Below are 17,877 nucleotides of genomic sequence, written 5' to 3' on the forward strand. Positions count from 1 at the left end.
ATGCCTAGGCTGTGGGCCAGGTCCCCAGTGGGGGCCTCATGAGAGGCAACCAGACATTGATATTTCTTTCCCTCTCGTTCTCCTTCCCGTCCCCTCTCTCTAAAAAATAAGTAAATAAAGTCTTTAAAAAATCATATATATTTATGTTACACAGTGGGATGATTTGGTATATGTATACACTATGAAGTGACTGCCACAATCAAGCTAATGAACACATCCATCATGTCACATGGTTACCCTTTTTTAGCGTGTGTAGTGAGGAAACTGGAGAGCTACTCTCTCGGTCAATGTGAAATACACAATATGCTATTATTTAGCTGTGATCACCAGGCTGTACATTACCTCCCCACAGCTTACTCATCCGATAGCTGGAAGTCTGTGCCCTTTGACCAATATTTCTGTTGTCCCTGCCCCCAGCCTCTGATAACCACCCTTCCACTCTCTGTTTCTACAATTTCAATTTTTAAAACAATTTTTTAGATTTTTATTTATTTATCTTTAGAAGGGAAGGGAAGGAGACAGGGTGAGAAATATCAATGCATGGTTGCCTCTTGTGTGTCCGCTGCTGGGAACTGGCCTGCAACCAAGGCATGTGCCCTGACTGGGAATCAAACTGCGATCCTTTGGTTTGCAGGCCCGTGCTCAATCCACCGAGATACACCAGCCAGGGCTCAATTTTTTTTTAATTCCACGTATAAGTGATTTTGTATGGTATTTGTCCTTCTATGTCTGACTTATTTTACTCAACACAATGCCCTCTAGGTTTCACCCATTTTGTTGCAGGTGGCAGTATTTTCTTCTTTCTCGTAGCTGAGTGAGATTTCATTGTGAGATAAACCATATCGTCTTTATCCATTCATTGGCTGAGGGACACTTAGGTTGTTGCCATGTCTTGTGTGTGATGAATAATGCTGCAATCAACATGGGGGGGCAGATATTTCTTTATGATAGTGATTTCATTTCCTTTGCACATATATGCAGAAGTGAAGCCACTGGATCATATAGTAGCTCCATTTTTAATTTTTAAAACGAGTTTATGCCCTGGCTGATGTGGCTCAGTGGATTGAGTGCCAGTGGTGATCCAAGGAGTCACAGGTTCGATTCTCAGTCGGGGCACATGCCTGGGGTGTGGGCCAGGTCCCCAGGAGGGTGTGTGTGTGTGAAAAGCAACCACACATAGAAGTTTCTCTCCCTCTATTTCTCCCTCTTCCCCTCTCTCTAAATAAGTAAATAAAATCTTAAAAAATGCTTTAAAAATCAATGGTATTATGTACATGCATAGCTCCTGAACTTATATATATATATATTACTGATTATGCTACTACAGTTGTCCCATGCATGACCATTCTGACCTCCCCCCAGCCTCTGGCCATCACAAATCTGCCCTCCCTCTCCATGCATTTGCCTATTCTGGATCTTTCCTAGAAATGGAATCATCCATATGTGACTTTCAGCGTCTAGCTCCTTTTACCTCGCGTGACCTCTTCCAGGATCATTGCTGCTGTGTCCTTTTGAGGTGCCTCTTACCCGGCTGTCTGAAGTTTGAGAACCAGAGTGTGCAATGTAGCCCAGAAGTTGACAGTCTGATGGCCAGTTACAGCCCTTCTGTCAGCCTCTGTTTGCTCATCTGTAAAATGGGGTAAAAGCACCTCCCTCCCAGGGCCATTTGCAAAGTGACTGGCATGTGCAAAGAGCTCAGTGACTTAGTAATTATTCCACCTGGTGGATGTGCTGTGGTTGATCCAACTAATGTCTATTGTTGGACATTAAGGCTTTTCCTATTTTTCAGTTTTTTAAACAATGCCAAGACTCACATATTCATAAATATTTTAACACTTGTCCAGTTATTTCCTTAGAATAAAAGCCTGGAAGTGGAATTCGTGGGTCAAACTTTTATTTGTGTTATACGATGAAGTATTTCTGATGTGTAGAAAAAGAACTGATTGTGGATATACTGACGTCATGGTTTCCACCTCCTGGCTCAACAAACAAACAAACAAACAAAATAACAAATAACACTGTCCCGATTGCATGCTTTCTGCCCCACTCCTGGGGGTCATCACTGGGGCCCTCTCACCTTTGTCACACCCGTGTACATTTGTGCACAGTTACATGTATCCACACACAATGCCTGTTGTCTACGTTTTAAAACTTTTGCATTGGCCCTGACTGGTGTGGTTCGGTGGATCGAGTGCCTGCCTGCCAACCAAAGGGTCGCTGGTTGATTCCCATTCAGGGCACATGCCGGGGTTGCCAGCCAGGTCCCCAGTTGGGGGCGTGTGAGAGGCAACCACACACTGATGTTTCTCTCCCTCTCCCTCCCTTCCCTCTCTCTCAAAATAAACAAACATACAACAACAACAAAAACTTCTGCATTGGACTCGACAGCCTTCTCCCCCTAGCAGCGCCTGCTGTGGGTGGTCCAAGTCGCTCAATGCAGTGACCGTGCATCTTTTCACTGCTCTATGGTGTCCCCTGCTGTACGCGCCACACTCTACCGATCTGCTCTTCAGGCGATGGACTTTTGAGTCGTTTCCAGCGTTTACAAACGCTGCTGTCCGAGCTGTCTTGGGCTTATCTTTTTCATGTTTGTGAGAGTTACTTGGCGGTGCACACCCGTGAGTTGAAGGGGTAAATCTTTTAAGATTCACACTTGCCGATAGGGCTTTTCCAGACCCCTCACCTTTGTGGAGCGTCCTTTCTCTTGGTAGGCTCCTTTTCCTTGCCTCAGGCTGCTTCTCTCCTCTGCAGCTGCAGCCATTTTTTTTCATGTGGCTGAGGCTGGGATACCTGTGTTTGTGTGTGTCTGAGAGCCGGGGGAAGTCCTCGTTGAAAAAAGAACGGAACAAACAGAGGGTGGGAAGCTGGAAGTTGGGATGAAGGACACCTGGGGAGGTGTTAGGAGGACCCTCAGAGAGAAAAGCAATGTTGTCTTTGTTTTATAGCTGCACGACTGAAGAGCAGAGAGGGCAAGCCACTTCCCCAATGTCACAGAGCGAGGGCACAGAGAAACCCCCTACTCCGTGCAGGATATATAGCGGCCAACCAAACAAAGACTGCCTGCTTCAAGTGCGGAGCTTATTATTCTGGGCGTAATTATGATGCACTGCTAATTATATTTGCCTCTCCTAGCGGGGAGGAGGGGTGATACTAATTAGGGAGGGGTTGCCCCATGGGAAGATCTCATGAGTCAGGCCTTTTCCCAAAGCTCTGTCTCCCTCTTCTCGATCCGTTTACCTACAAGTAAATGGGGTACTCCTGAAATTAAACAGGGTATCTCGGGGAGAGGTCGTCCAAGAGGGAGAACGAGACCCCATTGTACCCAGGCTGGGTTGTCAATAAAGTTTCGTCGCCTTGGCAACCTCAGGCCTCTCTGGGCGGGGCACGGAGGTGCGCGCGCATTCACCCCGCCGGTCTTCCTTGGCTTTCTGCCTCTGGTGGCTGCAGGTTTCACCATAGTGAAAGAATAGGGAGGTCGCGACTTGTGGTGACGGGCGGAGACTTCAGCCAATGGGAGCATGATCCTGTCCAAGGCAAACCAACCACATACAAGTTCTGGCCCGCCTTCTTTCCACTTGGACCCGAATAACCTGACCCAAACCCGAGTTGCGGCGCTTTCCGCCAATGACCGCGCCGACTTCGGCCCGTGGGTGGGGATACGTCTCCATGGCAGCGTCGGAAGGACAGCGGCGGGAACCAATCGCAGCGGTTGGCGGCGCTGAGGGGCAGCGCGGGCGTGGCGGGGTTTTGTGGGGGCAAGAGACGGGGTTTTTGTGGGGGTAGGCGGGGAGACGGGGTGCAGCCCGGCCAATGGGAGAGGCGAAAAACCCGCAGCAACTGAAGAGTGGCGGCGGCGTTGGCCAGTGGCAGGCCGCGATGGCCGTGGCGGGGCGGGCCCGGTGGGGCAGACGGGAGGCGCGGTGGCCGAGACTGAGGATTGCTGGAAGAGGCAGTGGGAGGTAGTACCGGAGGCAGCGGCGCGGGCGCCTGAGGAGGAGAAGCGGGTGAGGGGCGGCGCGGGGCCCGAAGTCTGAGCCCCCTCTCGGCCCCCGCCCCGCGCTGCCTTGGCTCCCGGTCGCCCCCAGCCCAGACTGTCCCCCGCCCAGTCCGGCCCCTCGTGTCCTGGCGCCCAAGTCTCCCGGCCCCTCCGCGAGCGTCCTGTGGCTGCCGGCGCGCAGCCGTCCCTGTGCCTCCTCAGCAGGCCCTTCCCGCACCCCGTACCTTCCCCGAGCCCCCTCACGCTCCAGGCCCTTCCCCTGCACGCGCACCGCCAACTCAGGTCCCTGGAGCCGCGAACCTGCCCCAGACCCCTGTCTGCTTCCCTCAGTTCCTTCCTGGACCTTCTTTGCCTACCCAGGGCCATGCCCGGGCTCCGTCCTCCCGGCCTTCCCACGCTCCTCCCGGGATCCCCAGGACTTTGTCTGCCCCAGTGTTTCTCAAGACGCTCCCTGGACCCCCACGCCCTACTCTGCTTCCTCTCCCCGCACCCCAGTTCTCCCTTCTGGCTTTCCCGGCTCCTCCTCGGCTCCCCGTAGCCCTCTCTGTTCCCCCTGGCCCCTGCCCCAGCTCCCCTCCCGCGCGGCCTATATTTGGTCTTTACCCACTTGCCCCTCTGCTTCCGCTCCTCCCAGCGCCCTCCCGCAGCGCGCCCTCCTCATTTACCCCCAGCCTCCCAGCCTTTGCCAGACCCTCTTTCCCAGCCGCTCAGCTCCCAATCTCTCTTCAGCTCCCCGTTCCTTGCCGCTCCCCGCCGACTCTCCCTGAAGCCCCAGCAGGGCACCCACACCACGAATCCAGGACAAGGGTTAGGGGTCTTGTTTTGTTTCGTTTTGCTAATCCCCTTCTTTCTCCTCTTTTTCATGGATCTGTCCTGCCTTCCCATACCGTTCCTTCTCACCGCCCCCCCCCCGCCCCCGCTTTGTCCTTTGAGCCCTCCCTCCCCCGGAATCCTTGGAGGGAGAGGGAGCAGGTGCTGGGATCCCTCCTCCACTTCCCTCCCCAACCCCCCTGCAGGCTGCCTGGGGCTTCACCCAGGGCCTCCCGACGACTCTCAGGGCTGCTGGGGAGGGCAGGTGGGGACTGTGGGGGCATGGAAGAACAACCTGTGTGTTGGGGGCGGGGGGGCCCCTGGCTCCCGCAGGGCTAAGCCTTGAGGGTCATCCCAGACTCTCAGTCAATCATAATCAGCCTTCCCCTTGTGTGAGTGTGTGTTGGGGGCTTTGTGTCTGCACTCCAGAGCATGAGGAGAAAGAGATACCAGTGGAGGGGGGCTGGCACTTGTTTGGGGGGGGCTTCCTCACCCTCAGAGGAACTTGTTGAATTTCACCTGCCCTGAGAGCGGTGGAGTCAGTGTTGCTTCTCTTCCCGATGTGTAGATGAGGAGACTGAAGGGCCTGGCAGAACCCCACGCAGCTCCTCGGTGGCTCAGAGCGCGCGCAGGCCCTCCCCGCTCCCAGCCAGAGGCAGCATGGTCTATGAGGCACCATGGGGCCTGACAGAGTGACAGCCAGAGAACTGTGCGAGAACGACGACCTTGCCACCAGCCTGGTCCTGGACCCCTACCTGGGCTTCCGCACCCATAAGATGAACGTCAGGTGAGGCTGCCTGGGGGAGGGCGGACTGAGGGCTGGGATTCGCCCCACAGCCCCAGTGCGGGTGGGGGCGGGGCCCGGGACGGCCAGGAGGGAATAGGCCAAGGCCCTGGGACCCAGGCATGCCCTCTCCCCCAGCCCTGTGCCCCCCCTGCGGCGACAGCACCACCTGCGCTCAGCGCTGGAGGCTTTCCTGAGGCAGCGGGACCTGGAGGCTGCGTACCGGGCCCTGACGCTGGGAGGCTGGATGACCCACTACTTCCAGAGCCGGGGCCCGCGGCAGGAGGCTGCCCTCAAGACCCACGTGAGGGCGCCCTTCCCTTCCCCACTCACCCGCGTGTCCTCTCCCCTCACCTCGGAGCCCCTGGCACTGTGCCCCTCAGCGCAGCCCTCCGGAGCTCTCTGACTTCCTAGCTATTGATTGGGACAGTCTGAGACGGGGCTCAGAGAATCCTAGGAGAGGAGAGTTGGCAGGCCCTCTGAGATGGAGTCCAACCTCTTCACTTGACAGATGAAGAAACCGAGGCCCCAAGAGGGGAAGTGAGTTCCCCGGAGACCACACAGAGAGTCAGTGGCAGAACAGGATTATTAGAGCCCAGGAGAGTGAGAGAGAGAGGGCTGAGGACGACCCTGCCCCACCACCTCACCCTGCCCACCCCCTCCCTCCCCCAGATCTACCGCTACCTCCGAGCCTTCCTGCCTGAAAGTGGCTTTACCATCCTGCCCTGTACCCGCTATTCCATGGAGAGGAATGGAGCCAAGATTGTGTCTACCCGAGCTTGGTAAGAGGGCAGAACTGATGGGAGGCTTTGTGGCGCTGCTGGGAGAGACCCGTGTCCCTTCCAGGGGAAAAAGTGGAGGAGGAGAGCTGGCAGGTGTTCCTGCTGGGAAGGAGGCGGGGTCTGGTCTTGAATACACAGCCCTGATGGGGGGTGAGACACCCCCCACACACCTACCCCACCCCCGCCGCCATGCAGCCCCCGGGTTCGTGAGGCTGACTGCCCTAAAGGCGAGACCATGAGCCCAGACTGTGCCATCCTTTCTTTATGTCCTGGAGAAGCGGAGAGGCAGGGAGAGGGTGCCCTCGTAGGCAGAGTCTGGATCACTTGCAGCAGCTGGGCAGGTGTAGCGATTTTGGAGTGGTCTGCACAGTCTTGGCCATGGTGGGCCACCGGCGCTGCTCACAGACTGAGGCCTGGCTTCCTGGTAGGAAGAAGAACGAGAAGCTGGAGCTGCTGGTGGGCTGCATCGCCGAGCTGCGGGAGGCCGACGAGGGACTGCTGCGGGCCGGTGAGAACGACTTCAGCATCATGTACTCCACCCGCAAGCGCAGCGCGCAGCTGTGGCTGGGCCCCGCAGCCTTCATCAACCACGGTGCGTGTGGGGCGTGGTCTGGGAGGGGCGTGGTCTGGGCAGGTGTCTGGGAGGGGTGACGCCCCTCCCTGTGGCTCATTCACAGTCTCTTCTCTTCCCCTGCCCCTGCCTTCCTCTGTCTCCAGACTGCAAACCGAACTGCAAGGTGAGACTGGGGACCCCGGGAGGAGTGGCCACGTGGGAAATGAGGAGGGGAGGGCTTTCTGGTCAGTGAATAGCCGGAAACTGTCCATGGTCTCCCTACCTGACAGCCCGTTCCCACCCCCCAGGTGGTGGTGTGCCAGTGGCTGATAGAGGAGGGAGGGAGGAAAGGGTTTTGGCTACAGTCACATTGGAACACGGGTTGCCACCTGCTGGAGGTATTCCTTGCTCTCTGCACTGTGGTGCTGCGGGCTAGGCCAGTTGTGGGGGTGCGGGGCGTGCGGGGATGGGGAGTCAGAAAGTGACCCCAAGCCTGGGCCCTGGACTTTGTGGGGAGATGCTTCTGGGCCGCACTGGTGCAGTTGTGGTGGCAGGAACCTGCAGGTACCTGGGTGCCCTCTGGGGTGAGGCAGGGAGCCCTGGAGGAGGAGGAGGACAGGGATCTCTGGGAGGTGTGGGTGATGACCGCCCCTTCCGTGGGGGAGCCCAGGGGAGGGGAAATGGAGTGGAGGTAGCCCTGTGGGTGCTGCCTGCCAAGTGTGGGCCTAGTCCTATGCTGTGGGAGCCCCGAGGCGTGGCAGGGGGTCTGGGGCGCCACAGTGTGAGCTAGACTTGAGTCCTGGCTCAGTCCGTCCTGGGCGCTGGTTTCTCCAGGTGGGAGATGGTGAGAATCTGCCTCCCGGTGGGTCGAGAGGGTCAGGTACACGGTGCACACTGATGTTTGTGGAAAGTATCCCTGTGAATAGGGAGACCTCCTTCAGTGGCTTTCGGGGTAGATGACGTGTGGCCTGTGCATAGACACTGAGCTGGATAGGAAACAAGGCAAGGCCCCATGCCAAGGCAGGCGACAGCCACCAGGGGCACAGGAGCCGGCAGTGTAGGAGGAGTAGGATTTTCCTGGGGGTTTCAGAAAAACGGGGTCATGTCGTCACACTGGAGGGTCAGGAGGTGTGACAGGCAGGATGACTCAAGGCTGTCGTGTTGCGTGGGCTTGGGTCTGCCCCGTGGGAGCCCCTGCTCAGTGCATTAGGGGGCTGGATTTTTAGGTGTCCCTGGCTGCTGGTGAGCTGGAGGCTCAGCAGGAAGTGGGGGAGGGGCTGGAGGCAGGGTGGCCACAGCGAGGCTGGTGTGTAACCTAGTTTGTAACTGAGCAAGAGGTGACAAGGGCTGGCTGTAGACAGGGTCTTTTTTTTTTTTTTTTTAAAGATTTTATTTATTTATCTTTAGAGGGGAAAGGAAGGAGAGAGGGAGAGAACTGGCCTGCAACCCAGGCATGTGCCCTGACTGGGAATCGAACCGTAGTTGCTTGGTTCCCAGGCCCACACTCAATCCACTGAGCCACACCAGCCAGGGCAGACAGGGTCTTAAGGATGGAGAAAACTAGGACACAAGATGCCCTGCAGTCTGGAGGCACTGGCCAGTTGGCCTGGGGTCAGGTGAATGGCAAGGGCCACGCCCAGGCTTGTATCAGTCTAGAGTGGACGGACAGATGGATAAATAGATGGGCGGGAGTCACACCTCTCCCCAGGGGGCATCTCAGAGGAAGGAGCAGGCAGGTAGGGGCCGTAGGGCAGCAGTCCAGGAAGAGGGGTGGCTGGAAGGGTGCAGGCTGGCAGGTGGTGGCTTCCGGGCGTGAGGGGCGGGGCTTAGCTGTAGGAGGGCGTGGTCACACTGCCCTGTCAGGGTGGGGTTGGATCACTCTCCTGCGGGAGGGGAGGAAGCTATAGACAGCAGATGGTCAGAGACTGGGTGAGGTGGGCAGGCCCTGGGCAGGGTCGCCACCCCCCAGGGGCTCCTGGCCACTGCCCACCACAGGGAAAGACCCTTGGGACCAGAGAGCACAGGTGGGCCAGGGTGCTGAGCGGCCCGGCTCCCAGTTTGTGCCCGCAGATGGGAACTCAGCCTGCGTGAAGGTGCTCCGGGACATTGAGCCAGGGGACGAGGTGACCTGCTTCTATGGCGAAGGCTTCTTTGGTGAAAAGAATGAGCACTGTGAATGCTATACCTGCGAGAGGTGGGCACAGGGGCGTGGGTAGGTGGGCAGGAGGGAAGCGGAACCCACTGTGAACCCGAAAATGCAACCTTAGGGCTGACATTCCTTAGGAAAGGGGAGGGGGCTTTCCGCCTGCAGCCCCGGGAGCTCCTGCCACCTCGGCCCCTGGACAAGTACCAGCTCCGGGAGACCAAGCGTAGGCTGCTGCAGAGGTTGGGCGGTGGCCGACTGACCCCAAGGTCCTGTGCCCACCGGTTTCCTCTGCGCCAGGACCCATTCTGCGGTGAGCAAAAGCCAGGGGCCCCATTCTGTCAGCCTCTATCAGCTGCTCTCGAGTCCTCAACCCTTGTCTGCCCTTTGTCCTCCTCCTGGGCGTCCTGGTGGAGTTGGGGGTGGTCTGAGCAGAAGCCGACCCACTTTCTGGAGGGCCTGCTCACAGGGTTACTCTTTCTTCCCCCCGCCTCCCCCCCACCTGCACAGCGGCCTGCCAGCCCCTGCGACCCCCGTCCTGCAGCACCAGCCCCGATGCCTCTCCCCTCTGGCTCCAGTGGCTGCCTCAGCCCCAGCTCTGGGTGCGTCCCCGGAGACGCCGTCGCCCGCAGCCCCGGCGGGTCCCCATGCTCCCCATTCTCCGTACTGCTCGAGTCTCCCTGCACCGGTGGGGAGGCTGCAGCCCCCACTGCTGCCTGCAGGCGGAGGCTGCGGTGGCCCTGGACCAGGCCCCCCGCGCCCGCTGGACGGCCCAGCAGGACTGGCGCTGGGCCCGGCGCTATGGGCTGCCTTACGTGTTGCGTGTGGACCTGAGCCGAGTGGTGCCAGCCCCACCTGCCACTCTCACCCCCACCCTCGCTCCTGTCAGGACCCCAGGCCCCATCTCCATCCCCAAGCAAGCCCTCGCCTTTGCGCCCTTCTCCCCACCCAAGCGCCTGAGGCTGGTGGTCAGCCATGGCTCCATCGACCTGGATGTCAACAGTTAGGGGCCGTGTTGGCCTGGACAGGGCTCCTGTCTCGCATCCCCAGCCCCGAGTGCTCGGGGACTCACTGACCTCCAGAAGGAGCTCTCGGACCTCTAAGAGGGAAATGCCCCTTGACCCCAGCACAGCTCCGACCTGGGGGTGGGGTTGCTTTGGACATCCCCAGGGATTGGACCCCTGACCCTTTGTGACTGCTGACCCCTGAGCCACCCCAGCCCCAGCAGGGAGCCCTGGCCATTGCTGCCCTCCGCACTCCCAGCCCCAGCCTCAGGACTGAAGAAGCCGGTCCCTGTCCCGCCCCCTCCTCCTGCCCAGGGAGCAAAGCCATAGGGAGCAGAGGCCACCCCTGGCAACTCCCCAGAAGCCCAGGCCTTGGGAGGAGGGGAACTGACTTGGGGGCTGGGGGTGGCAGTTTCTGGAGACTGCCCCATGGAGGGGAGTGAGTGTACTCTCAGCTCTGCAGCTGTCTGAGGTTGGGGGTGAGGTGGGGGGGGGCGTCCACACGTCCTCACCACCCCGCGGGTCTCAGGGAGGCTGGGTGTGACCTCATCTTTCTCATGGTGCTATCCCTGGTGCTACTGGGGTGTGGGGGCTCCCTCCCCCCACACTGGAATGGGGTATGTTGGGGAATTGGAAGCACTTGAACTTTTTATTTTATTAAAACCTTGTTATAAGCATAACCCTGAGAAGCCATTTGTTTTGATTTACGTTTGGAGGGGATGTCCAGGAGGGCAAGACCCTCGGCCTGGCTGGGGGACACTGGGCCCTGAGGAGGCAGCCAGGCCTTGGCCCCAGGGGGTTCTGGGAGTATGGAGGGGTCATGACCCTGGAGGGCAGAGCTCCAAGTCCGGAGTCACATCCCCCTCTAAACGGGGCTGAGAAAGACTGCCAGACCACCCTCCCAGCAGGAGGGGATTCTCCCCAGTTCTCCAGATAAGCCCACAGGTCCCACAAGCAGGGCTAAGACACCCCTCCCCCACCTCAACCTGTGCCCTCCTGGTTGGCCTGGCTCTCTGTGGGGCCACATGGATCTCAGGTGTCTTCAGATGCAGTTCAGTATCTTGGATTTCCCCCAATGTCTCTGAGTTACAGAGAGAAATACGAACAGCTGACAACAGTGAGGGTTCCTGGCCTCGCAGAGGGCAGGCCACAGATTGCTGAGGGTAGAGGTGGGCTGCAGGCCTTGCAGAAATTCACCCCGGAGGCCGTGGGGGCCAGGCCGGGTGCCTGAGGGCTGGTGAGGCCACGGGAAGACCCTGGTGGTTCAGAGCAGGTCACTTTTTTTACTTTATAGTGCGTTTTATTTACATGCAACCTGTTTTGTGCTTTTCAGAGTGAGCAAATGTCTTTCTTCCATGAGAATTCTATTGAACCGTGTTAGTTTTCTCAATGATGTTAAAAATAAGGAGAGCCTTGCCCTGGCTGGTGTGGCTCAGTGGGTTGAGTGCTGGCTTGAGAATCAAAAGGCCACTGGTTTGATTCTCAGGGCAGGTGCCTGGGTTGCCGGCCAGATCCCCATTTGGGGGTGTGAGAGGCAACTGATGGATATTTCTCTCACACATCAATGTTTCTCTCCCTGTCTTTCTCCTTCCCTCTCTAAAAAATAAATAAGATTTTCAAAAATGAGCCCTGGCTGGTGTGATTCAGTGGATTAACCACCAGCCTGTGAATCGGGGTCTCCAGTTCAATTCCCAGTCAGGGCACATGCCTGAGTTGCAGGCCAGGTCCCCAGTAGGGGGCGCATGAGAGGCAACCACACATTGATGTTTCTCTCTCTCTCTTCCTCCCTCCCTCCCCCTCTGTCTAAAAATAAATAAAATCTTTAAAAGAAAATGAGAGGGGCCTCCCAGTCAGCAAGCAAGGGAGGAGAATGAGGAGAGGTGGCTGACGGGACAGTCACTGAAGAACTTGTCCCTCTCAACAAGCTGAAGTTCAAGGCATCACCTTGGCTTCTAGACAAAGGTGACAGCATAGCAAGCAGCCTTGGCCTGGAAGGGTCCAAGGGTTTCACGAGCCACTGAAATCCTATTTTACAGGGAGTCACTGCAAATTCCCAGGCACGTTTTGGGAGGAGAGGGTGTAGAGCCTCTGTCCAATCCTCAAAAGTGGCTGGCACCCCAAAACCACAGGTTAGAGACCAGCCTTAGGACCTTCTGCAGGACGGTGACAGTCCACCCCCTTATAAACAGCGTCTGCCCAGGGTCCCACAGCTTGTGAGTAGGTGGCGCCCAAATGCAATTGGTGCCAGGAGTTCGTGCCGGATCCCATGAGCTGGCAGGACCTGGGGGCGTCCAGGTGAAGCTAGGCTTGGCATCAGGAGCCTACCTTGGTAGCCCAAGTCCAGGGGAACGGGTGGGTTGAGGTCATCGAGAACCCATCATACACGTGGAGACTAGAGCCAGGTCACCGGGGAAGGTGGCTGGGAGGCAAAGGCAGGAGGGAGCCAAAAGAAACAAAATAATGCCCTGGCTGGTGTAGCTCAGTGGATTGAGCATGGGCCTGCAAACCGAAAGATCGAAGTTCCATTCCCCATCAGGGCACATCCCTGGGTTGCAGGCCAGTTCCCAGCAGGGGATACAGGAGAGGCAACCATACATTGATATTTCTCTCCCTCTCTCCTTCCCTTCCTTTCCCTTTTAAAGATAAATAAATAAAATTTAAAAATATATAAAAAAGAAACAAAATAATGACAGCAGCAGGATGACCCAAGCCTGGACCCTGTGTCTCCTCTTGGGGGTGCCCTCTGGCCCTTTTACACCTGCACCGTGTCCAGGACCTCCAGGCTCCTGTTGGTGGGCTCAGCCGCCCTGGGGCTGCCATCCGGGTGACTCCTGCTGTCCGATGCAGCATTGGGCACCCGAACTGGCCACACTGATGCTGAGTGCCTCAAATTGTTTGCATAGACAGAGACCCCACACACCCTGCAAGACTGGACACTCACAGCATCTTCTCCCCGCCCTGGCCACACCCAGTGCCTGGGAAACACATGAATGGACCCCAGGACCCCAGGCTTAGGGACTCTGACTGGGGTCACGTGGTTGGTAAGCTGCAGAGTTGGCACTGGAACCCACTCCGGGAGATCATCCAGGCTTTGGGGTCCTTAGGCCAGGACAGGGGCAGACACCAGGAAGGCCGGAGCAGCGCCCACTGGGGACTAAAGGACAGCTCACTGGTGGGTGGAAGAAGAGAGGGAGAGCAGGTGCTTGGGAGATTCAAGGGTTTGTGGGACGAAGGGCAGAAGGCATCAGAGTGGTTTCATAATTCTGACCAGGAAGCACCTGGAAGCACCAGAGTCTAAATTAGGAGGAAGGAGCCGGTTCTGCCGGAGGGAGGTTGGGGGGATGGGCTCTGGGGAAGGAGGAGGAGGTGGGAAGGAGCGCAGAGATGCAGGGGGGAAGGATGGGGAGCAAACTGCTTGCCCCCTGTTTCCTCTGACCTGGGGGGCTGCTGGGGCGCAGAGGCTGGCACTGGGGGCTCAGGATGTGGCGGGCAAAGCTGGCCAAGGAGCTGCAGAGGGGTGTTCAGAGCCAGAGATCAGGGCTGGGGGTTTGCAGTCATGTTGGTCCTGCCGGCTGGAAGCTAGGCTTGGGGGGGGGTGCTGGGTGGCTCCGGCCCAGACTCAGGTATCCATAAGACAGTGGTGGCCACAGGGAAAACAGGAGTGTAAAAATGTCCCCTAAGTGGTCAAGTGGTCGAGGGATGGTGGCGAGAGCATCCTCAGCACAAGAGGGAAAGAAGGGAAAAGGTTGGCAGGGGCTGCTGGCCAACGGGGCGAAATGCACTCCAGTCATGTGCTCTGGTGAGGTCAAAGGGCTGGCTGTGGCCGCACAGGTGCCAGCCTTGTGCCTGGATGCTACCTGAGTGACCTCACCGAGTGCTCAGACACCATCACACCATTCTGTGACTCAGAGCTGCCTGGCCTGTGGGGTATGGTATTGCTGCTTGCTTTCTTCCTGCGGCAGTACAGCAGCCTCTGTTGGGGGGCGTCTCCCAGGAGGACCCCTCTAGCAGCGTCTAGGTCTGCTTGGGCCGGGGCTTGCCTTGTGCCCTCCCTCTTCCCCCTGCCTCTCAAGGGCACAGGGGACTGGAGAGGATCCTTGGGGGGCCAAGGTCTGGGGGCGGATCCCTCCTGGAGAGGGCACGTCTGGGGTGTGCCCTGGGTGGGGTGGTGAGAACACCCAGGGGGTGAGGGGACAGGATGCAGCTCGTCATCCCCTGAGCTCACCCAGCCTTTCCCACAGTTCTTCTGCGGGGTCACAGGACTGCGTTATCTGGTTTACAGTAGGAAAACTGAGGCGTATATAGGTGAACAGGCTTGCGTCCAGGGTTACCCAGAAAGTTGTCATGATTCGTAACAGCTACCTTTGAACTCCAGGGTGGACTGGTGCCAGGGTCCCCGCCTCTGAAGGGTTCAGGGTCCCCAAAGGATGGACGGCGCAGGCGACAAATGAAGAGTCAGACACCCAATTGGATGCCGGAGAACAGCCAGCCTCTGTGGGTCTGACTGAACTCATAGAGTTTGATTTAGGCTTTATTTTTATAGAGATTGTTATATAACATTAAAGGAACAGGTGCATGGTGTGGTCAGTTAAGCAGAAAAAACCAATACAGAGGTAACTAGGAAAAGTACAAGAAATTCTATAGATTGTTATATTAAACAAAGGTTGTTTTGACCAGGAGAGCCATTAATCAGACAATTAGAAATAGCTGTATGTACAGAGTTTAAATGTCTTATTGTTTATTAAAGTTCTTAGAATTTGACATGGAGCAAAAGGATACACTAAACTGAGCAGAGGTGAGAAAATTCATTATAAGGCCTTTGTGATGTCTAACTTGGCTATCTATCTTTCTGTCTAAAATGTTTCTTTATGTAATATGGACTTTAATTTCTTGGTAATTGTTTCTACGTGCTTAGTCTGTAGTAGCTAACCAGCTTCTCCTGTTTCTTTGACTGTCTAATTCTAATTTATATTCCTGTCCAAGGTAGAAGAGGCTGTTACTCCATCAACTTTTAGATATTCAGGGGCTACTTCATTAGGGGGGACTTTGTTCTCTGGCCAAGAAATTATTTTGTGTAACTTCATTGGAATTGTGGGGATCATTGGACCTGAAATAGAGGTGTTTAAAAATTCTACCACCTATTAATTGCAAAGACAAACCTGCAAGGCGAGATAGAAGGAAATCCAGGCACAGTTGCCTCTGCTGTGCAGATGCATCTCCTCCGTCCCAACTGTGTCAAGGGAGGGCTGCTGGTCGGCTCCCGACTGGGTCTTCGTGAGACAGCTTCAGGTGGGGGGCCCAGGATGCCCAAGGAAGGAGACAGCTTTAGGCAGAAGCAGTAGAATCCACCCCTCCCATGCCCAGAAGGCTGGCGGTCTGGGGCAGGACCACGCTGCATGCTGGGTCAGGGGTCACTCCTCAGCCTGGGGAGGTGGCTGGAGAGGCGATATTTTGAGGGCTGTCTGGAATCTCAGCATTGCCGTCCCAGAGCCTGGCTGAGGGCAGGCCCAGTGTCCAATGAGGAGGGAGCAGAGTAATTAAGGCTGGCCCTCTGTGTGTCAGTCTGGAAGGTGTCTGCAGGAGGGATATGGGGCGACGTGTCTGGAGACTGGTCATCCTGTTTCATTAAGAGAATGGAGAACAGTGCTCCTGCCTGTGGGACAGAGGCCGGCTGTGAGGAAGGTTTGACTTACCTGGCAGGACTGAGGAAATGGAGTCACATGAGGTCTAGAAAGGATTTGGAGCATGGGACATGGGGTCAGCGCTGGGAGGTCCAAAAATGATCCCCCTCAGAGCTCGGGGTGGGATGGACCGGGATGGACTGAGACAGAGGGGCAGGCAGAAAGTCTGGGAGGAGTTCGGGAGGCGGTCCAGGTAAGAGAAGGGGATCCTGAGGAAGGATTCCGGTGACAGGTGGGTGTGGGGATTGAGAGGCGGGAGCACCCTGGAGCCATCCTGGTGAGCAAGCGGTGGCATCCAGAGAGCCCAAGGCAACCCCTGAGCCGGTTGGTGGCTGCTGCCTACGGGTGGGTGGGGAGGGGTGGGAGGGACTGGCTTGCTCCTGCCCCAGAGATCTGACAGTGCTCCCTCCATCCCAGTGCTGATGGGGCACAGTACACCGCCCCCGCGCCCCATCTTCAGAACTGCAGTGTTGGCTCCAGGGCACAGACGCCGGGAGGACTCTCCCGAGCCCCCACGGTACACGGGGCAGACATTAAGAAGAAACAGAGGCATAGCTTTATTTGGTGCTTAGAGACTGGGGTGGGGAGTCGGGGCCAGGTCCCAGGGAGACGAGGAGATGGGGGCGCCTGGGGCCGGTCTCTCGGAGGAGCCGCGAACTCAGACCGTCAAATTTTGCCCGCGAAGGTCCCCGACTTGATCTGCTCGGTCCAGCGCTCCACCTGGAGTAGGGCGGGAGGGAGGCGGGGACGCAGGCTCAGCTCGGCGGGGCGCCCACCGTCGCCCGCCCCGTCTGACTGGCCCACGCCCCGCGCCCTGCTCACCCAGCTGATGGGGCACAGCGAGTGGAACACGTGGAAGAAATACTCGCAGGGCTGGGCGCTCTTCCCGCGGCGGTTCATCTTCTTCATGCAGCGGTGGTAGTCTGTTGAGCGAGACCCGGAGGTGGGCGGGGCCTCACCACACGCCCCGCCCCCGGACAGGACACGCCCCTCTCGACCGCACCCGCTTCTTTTCACTCCAGGGCAAGCCCGGCTTCTTTGTGGTCTGTCCCCACCCCTCTGTACCGCAGGCCCTGCCCGCCCCGGTCCGCCCCACCTACTCCAGACCAGGCCCCGCCCCCTGCCGGCCACAGCCTGGATCTCCTTTCCCCGCCCCTACACCTCCAGGTCAAGTGCCTTCAGAGTAGGCCCCGCCTCTCCAAGGTCCAGCCCCACCTCTTCCCTGCTAGACCCCTGCTCTCCCTCGTCCCGCCCCACCTCTCCAGAATAGGCCCCGCCCACTAACGGCCAAGCACCACCCCTCCATGGTAGGTCCCACTCCCTTCCTGGCCAAACCCTCTCGACCTCACCCCTCCACAGCTTCGGTCCCGCCCACCCGAGGCCAGTCTCCGCCTTTCTCTCCATCGCTCCGCCCCTCCACGAACAGGCCCCGCCCCATCCACAAAATGCCCCGCCCCTTCTACCACGGTTTGCCCCGCCCAACGGTCTCGGCTTTCAAGGCGGGCCTGGGCCCCTCTGGAGTTGCGGTGCTCCCCTTCTGCCCCTCGTCTCGCCCCGCTCCTCCTCCCCTGCCCGTGAGGGCTCACCCAGGAAGTTCTGGTAGCAGTTGCGGGTTTGGTTCTGGTTGGGGAAGCGCGGGTCGAAAGGTGGCGTGGGCCATGGCCCCTTGGAGGGCTTCTTGTCCAACATGCACTGAGTCAGCAGCTCCTGCGGGCGGGAGGGTCTCCGTGCCTGATCCCCACCCCGAAACCCAGCCCCAATCCCACCCTTCCTGTCCTCACTAGGCTGATGTCGGCGCGTCCCTGTGCTTGTGGCTCTGTCCGGGATGCCCGTCGTTTCTGAGTCTCGAGGGTCTCAGCGGAGGAAAACCACGACCCCTCGGCCTTATTGGCTGGGACTCTGGGACCCCAGCCAATGAGAGCAACTGCGCTGCAGAAAACGGTCTGGAACTCGAGGCGGCGGGGAGCGTGGACCCCTCCTCCCCCCTCCCCCGCCTCCCCCTCCCCCCTCCAGCCCCGCGCCCCATCCCCGGCTCCCCCACCTCCCCTCCGTGCGCACACACAGGCACCCAGGCTCGACTTTTGCCGAGTCTCAAACTCAGGCTTTTAATCTCTGCAAAACTG

At 58.0% G+C, this 17,877-nt stretch overlaps 2 protein-coding genes across 4 annotated transcripts; one reads left to right on the forward strand and one right to left on the reverse strand.

The window, feature by feature from the left end:
- Positions 1-3,887: 3,887 nt before the first annotated feature.
- KMT5C (lysine methyltransferase 5C) lies at positions 3,888-10,743 on the forward strand. Of its 3 annotated transcripts, none has more exons than XM_037159825.2 (9): positions 3,888-3,959; positions 5,376-5,594; positions 5,730-5,895; positions 6,264-6,373; positions 6,802-6,965; positions 7,091-7,110; positions 8,984-9,120; positions 9,210-9,382; positions 9,580-10,743. In XM_037159825.2, the coding sequence occupies exons 2-9, from the start codon at positions 5,485-5,487 to the stop codon at positions 10,074-10,076; spliced, it is 1,377 nt and encodes a 458-aa protein (XP_037015720.2). In that variant the 5' UTR covers positions 3,888-3,959; positions 5,376-5,484; the 3' UTR covers positions 10,077-10,743. The 3 variants fall into 3 exon arrangements, with proteins under 3 accessions (XP_037015720.2, XP_037015719.2, XP_037015721.2); XM_037159824.2 differs by having other exon boundaries at positions 3,921-4,004; XM_037159826.2 differs by lacking the exon at positions 3,888-3,959 and adding an exon at positions 4,660-4,804.
- A 5,585-nt stretch (positions 10,744-16,328) lies between these two features.
- LOC119054176 (cytochrome c oxidase subunit 6B2) lies at positions 16,329-17,591 on the reverse strand. The gene is made up of 4 exons (XM_037152027.1): positions 17,536-17,591; positions 17,341-17,461; positions 16,577-16,677; positions 16,329-16,474 (listed from the first exon to the last, which is right to left on the reverse strand). The coding sequence occupies exons 2-4, from the start codon at positions 17,441-17,443 to the stop codon at positions 16,421-16,423; spliced, it is 258 nt and encodes an 85-aa protein (XP_037007922.1). The 5' UTR covers positions 17,444-17,461; positions 17,536-17,591; the 3' UTR covers positions 16,329-16,420.
- Between the last annotated feature and the right edge of the window lie 286 nt (positions 17,592-17,877).

The sequence above is a fragment of the Artibeus jamaicensis genome, unplaced genomic scaffold, assembly GCF_021234435.1.
Source record: "Artibeus jamaicensis isolate MK-2021 breed Jamaican fruit bat unplaced genomic scaffold, CSHL_Jam_final scaffold_2693, whole genome shotgun sequence".
In the NCBI taxonomy this organism is placed as follows: domain Eukaryota; kingdom Metazoa; phylum Chordata; class Mammalia; order Chiroptera; family Phyllostomidae; genus Artibeus; species Artibeus jamaicensis.

Coding starts and splice junctions, on each gene's coding strand:
- KMT5C (XM_037159825.2), top strand. CDS start 5,485: ATGGGGCCTGACAGAGTGACAGCCAGAGAACTGTGCGAGAACGACGAC. Junction 5,595..5,729: donor ACCCATAAGATGAACGTCAG/GTGAGGCTGCCT, acceptor CCTCTCCCCCAG/CCCTGTGCCCCCCCTGCGGC. Junction 7,111..8,983: donor ACTGCAAACCGAACTGCAAG/GTGAGACTGGGG, acceptor CCCGGCTCCCAG/TTTGTGCCCGCAGATGGGAA.
- LOC119054176 (XM_037152027.1), bottom strand. CDS start 17,443: ATGTTGGACAAGAAGCCCTCCAAGGGGCCATGGCCCACGCCACCTTTC. Junction 16,678..17,340: donor CTGCTACCAGAACTTCCTGG/GTGAGCCCTCAC, acceptor CTCGCTCAACAG/ACTACCACCGCTGCATGAAG. Junction 16,475..16,576: donor CGCTGTGCCCCATCAGCTGG/GTGAGCAGGGCG, acceptor GCCCTACTCCAG/GTGGAGCGCTGGACCGAGCA.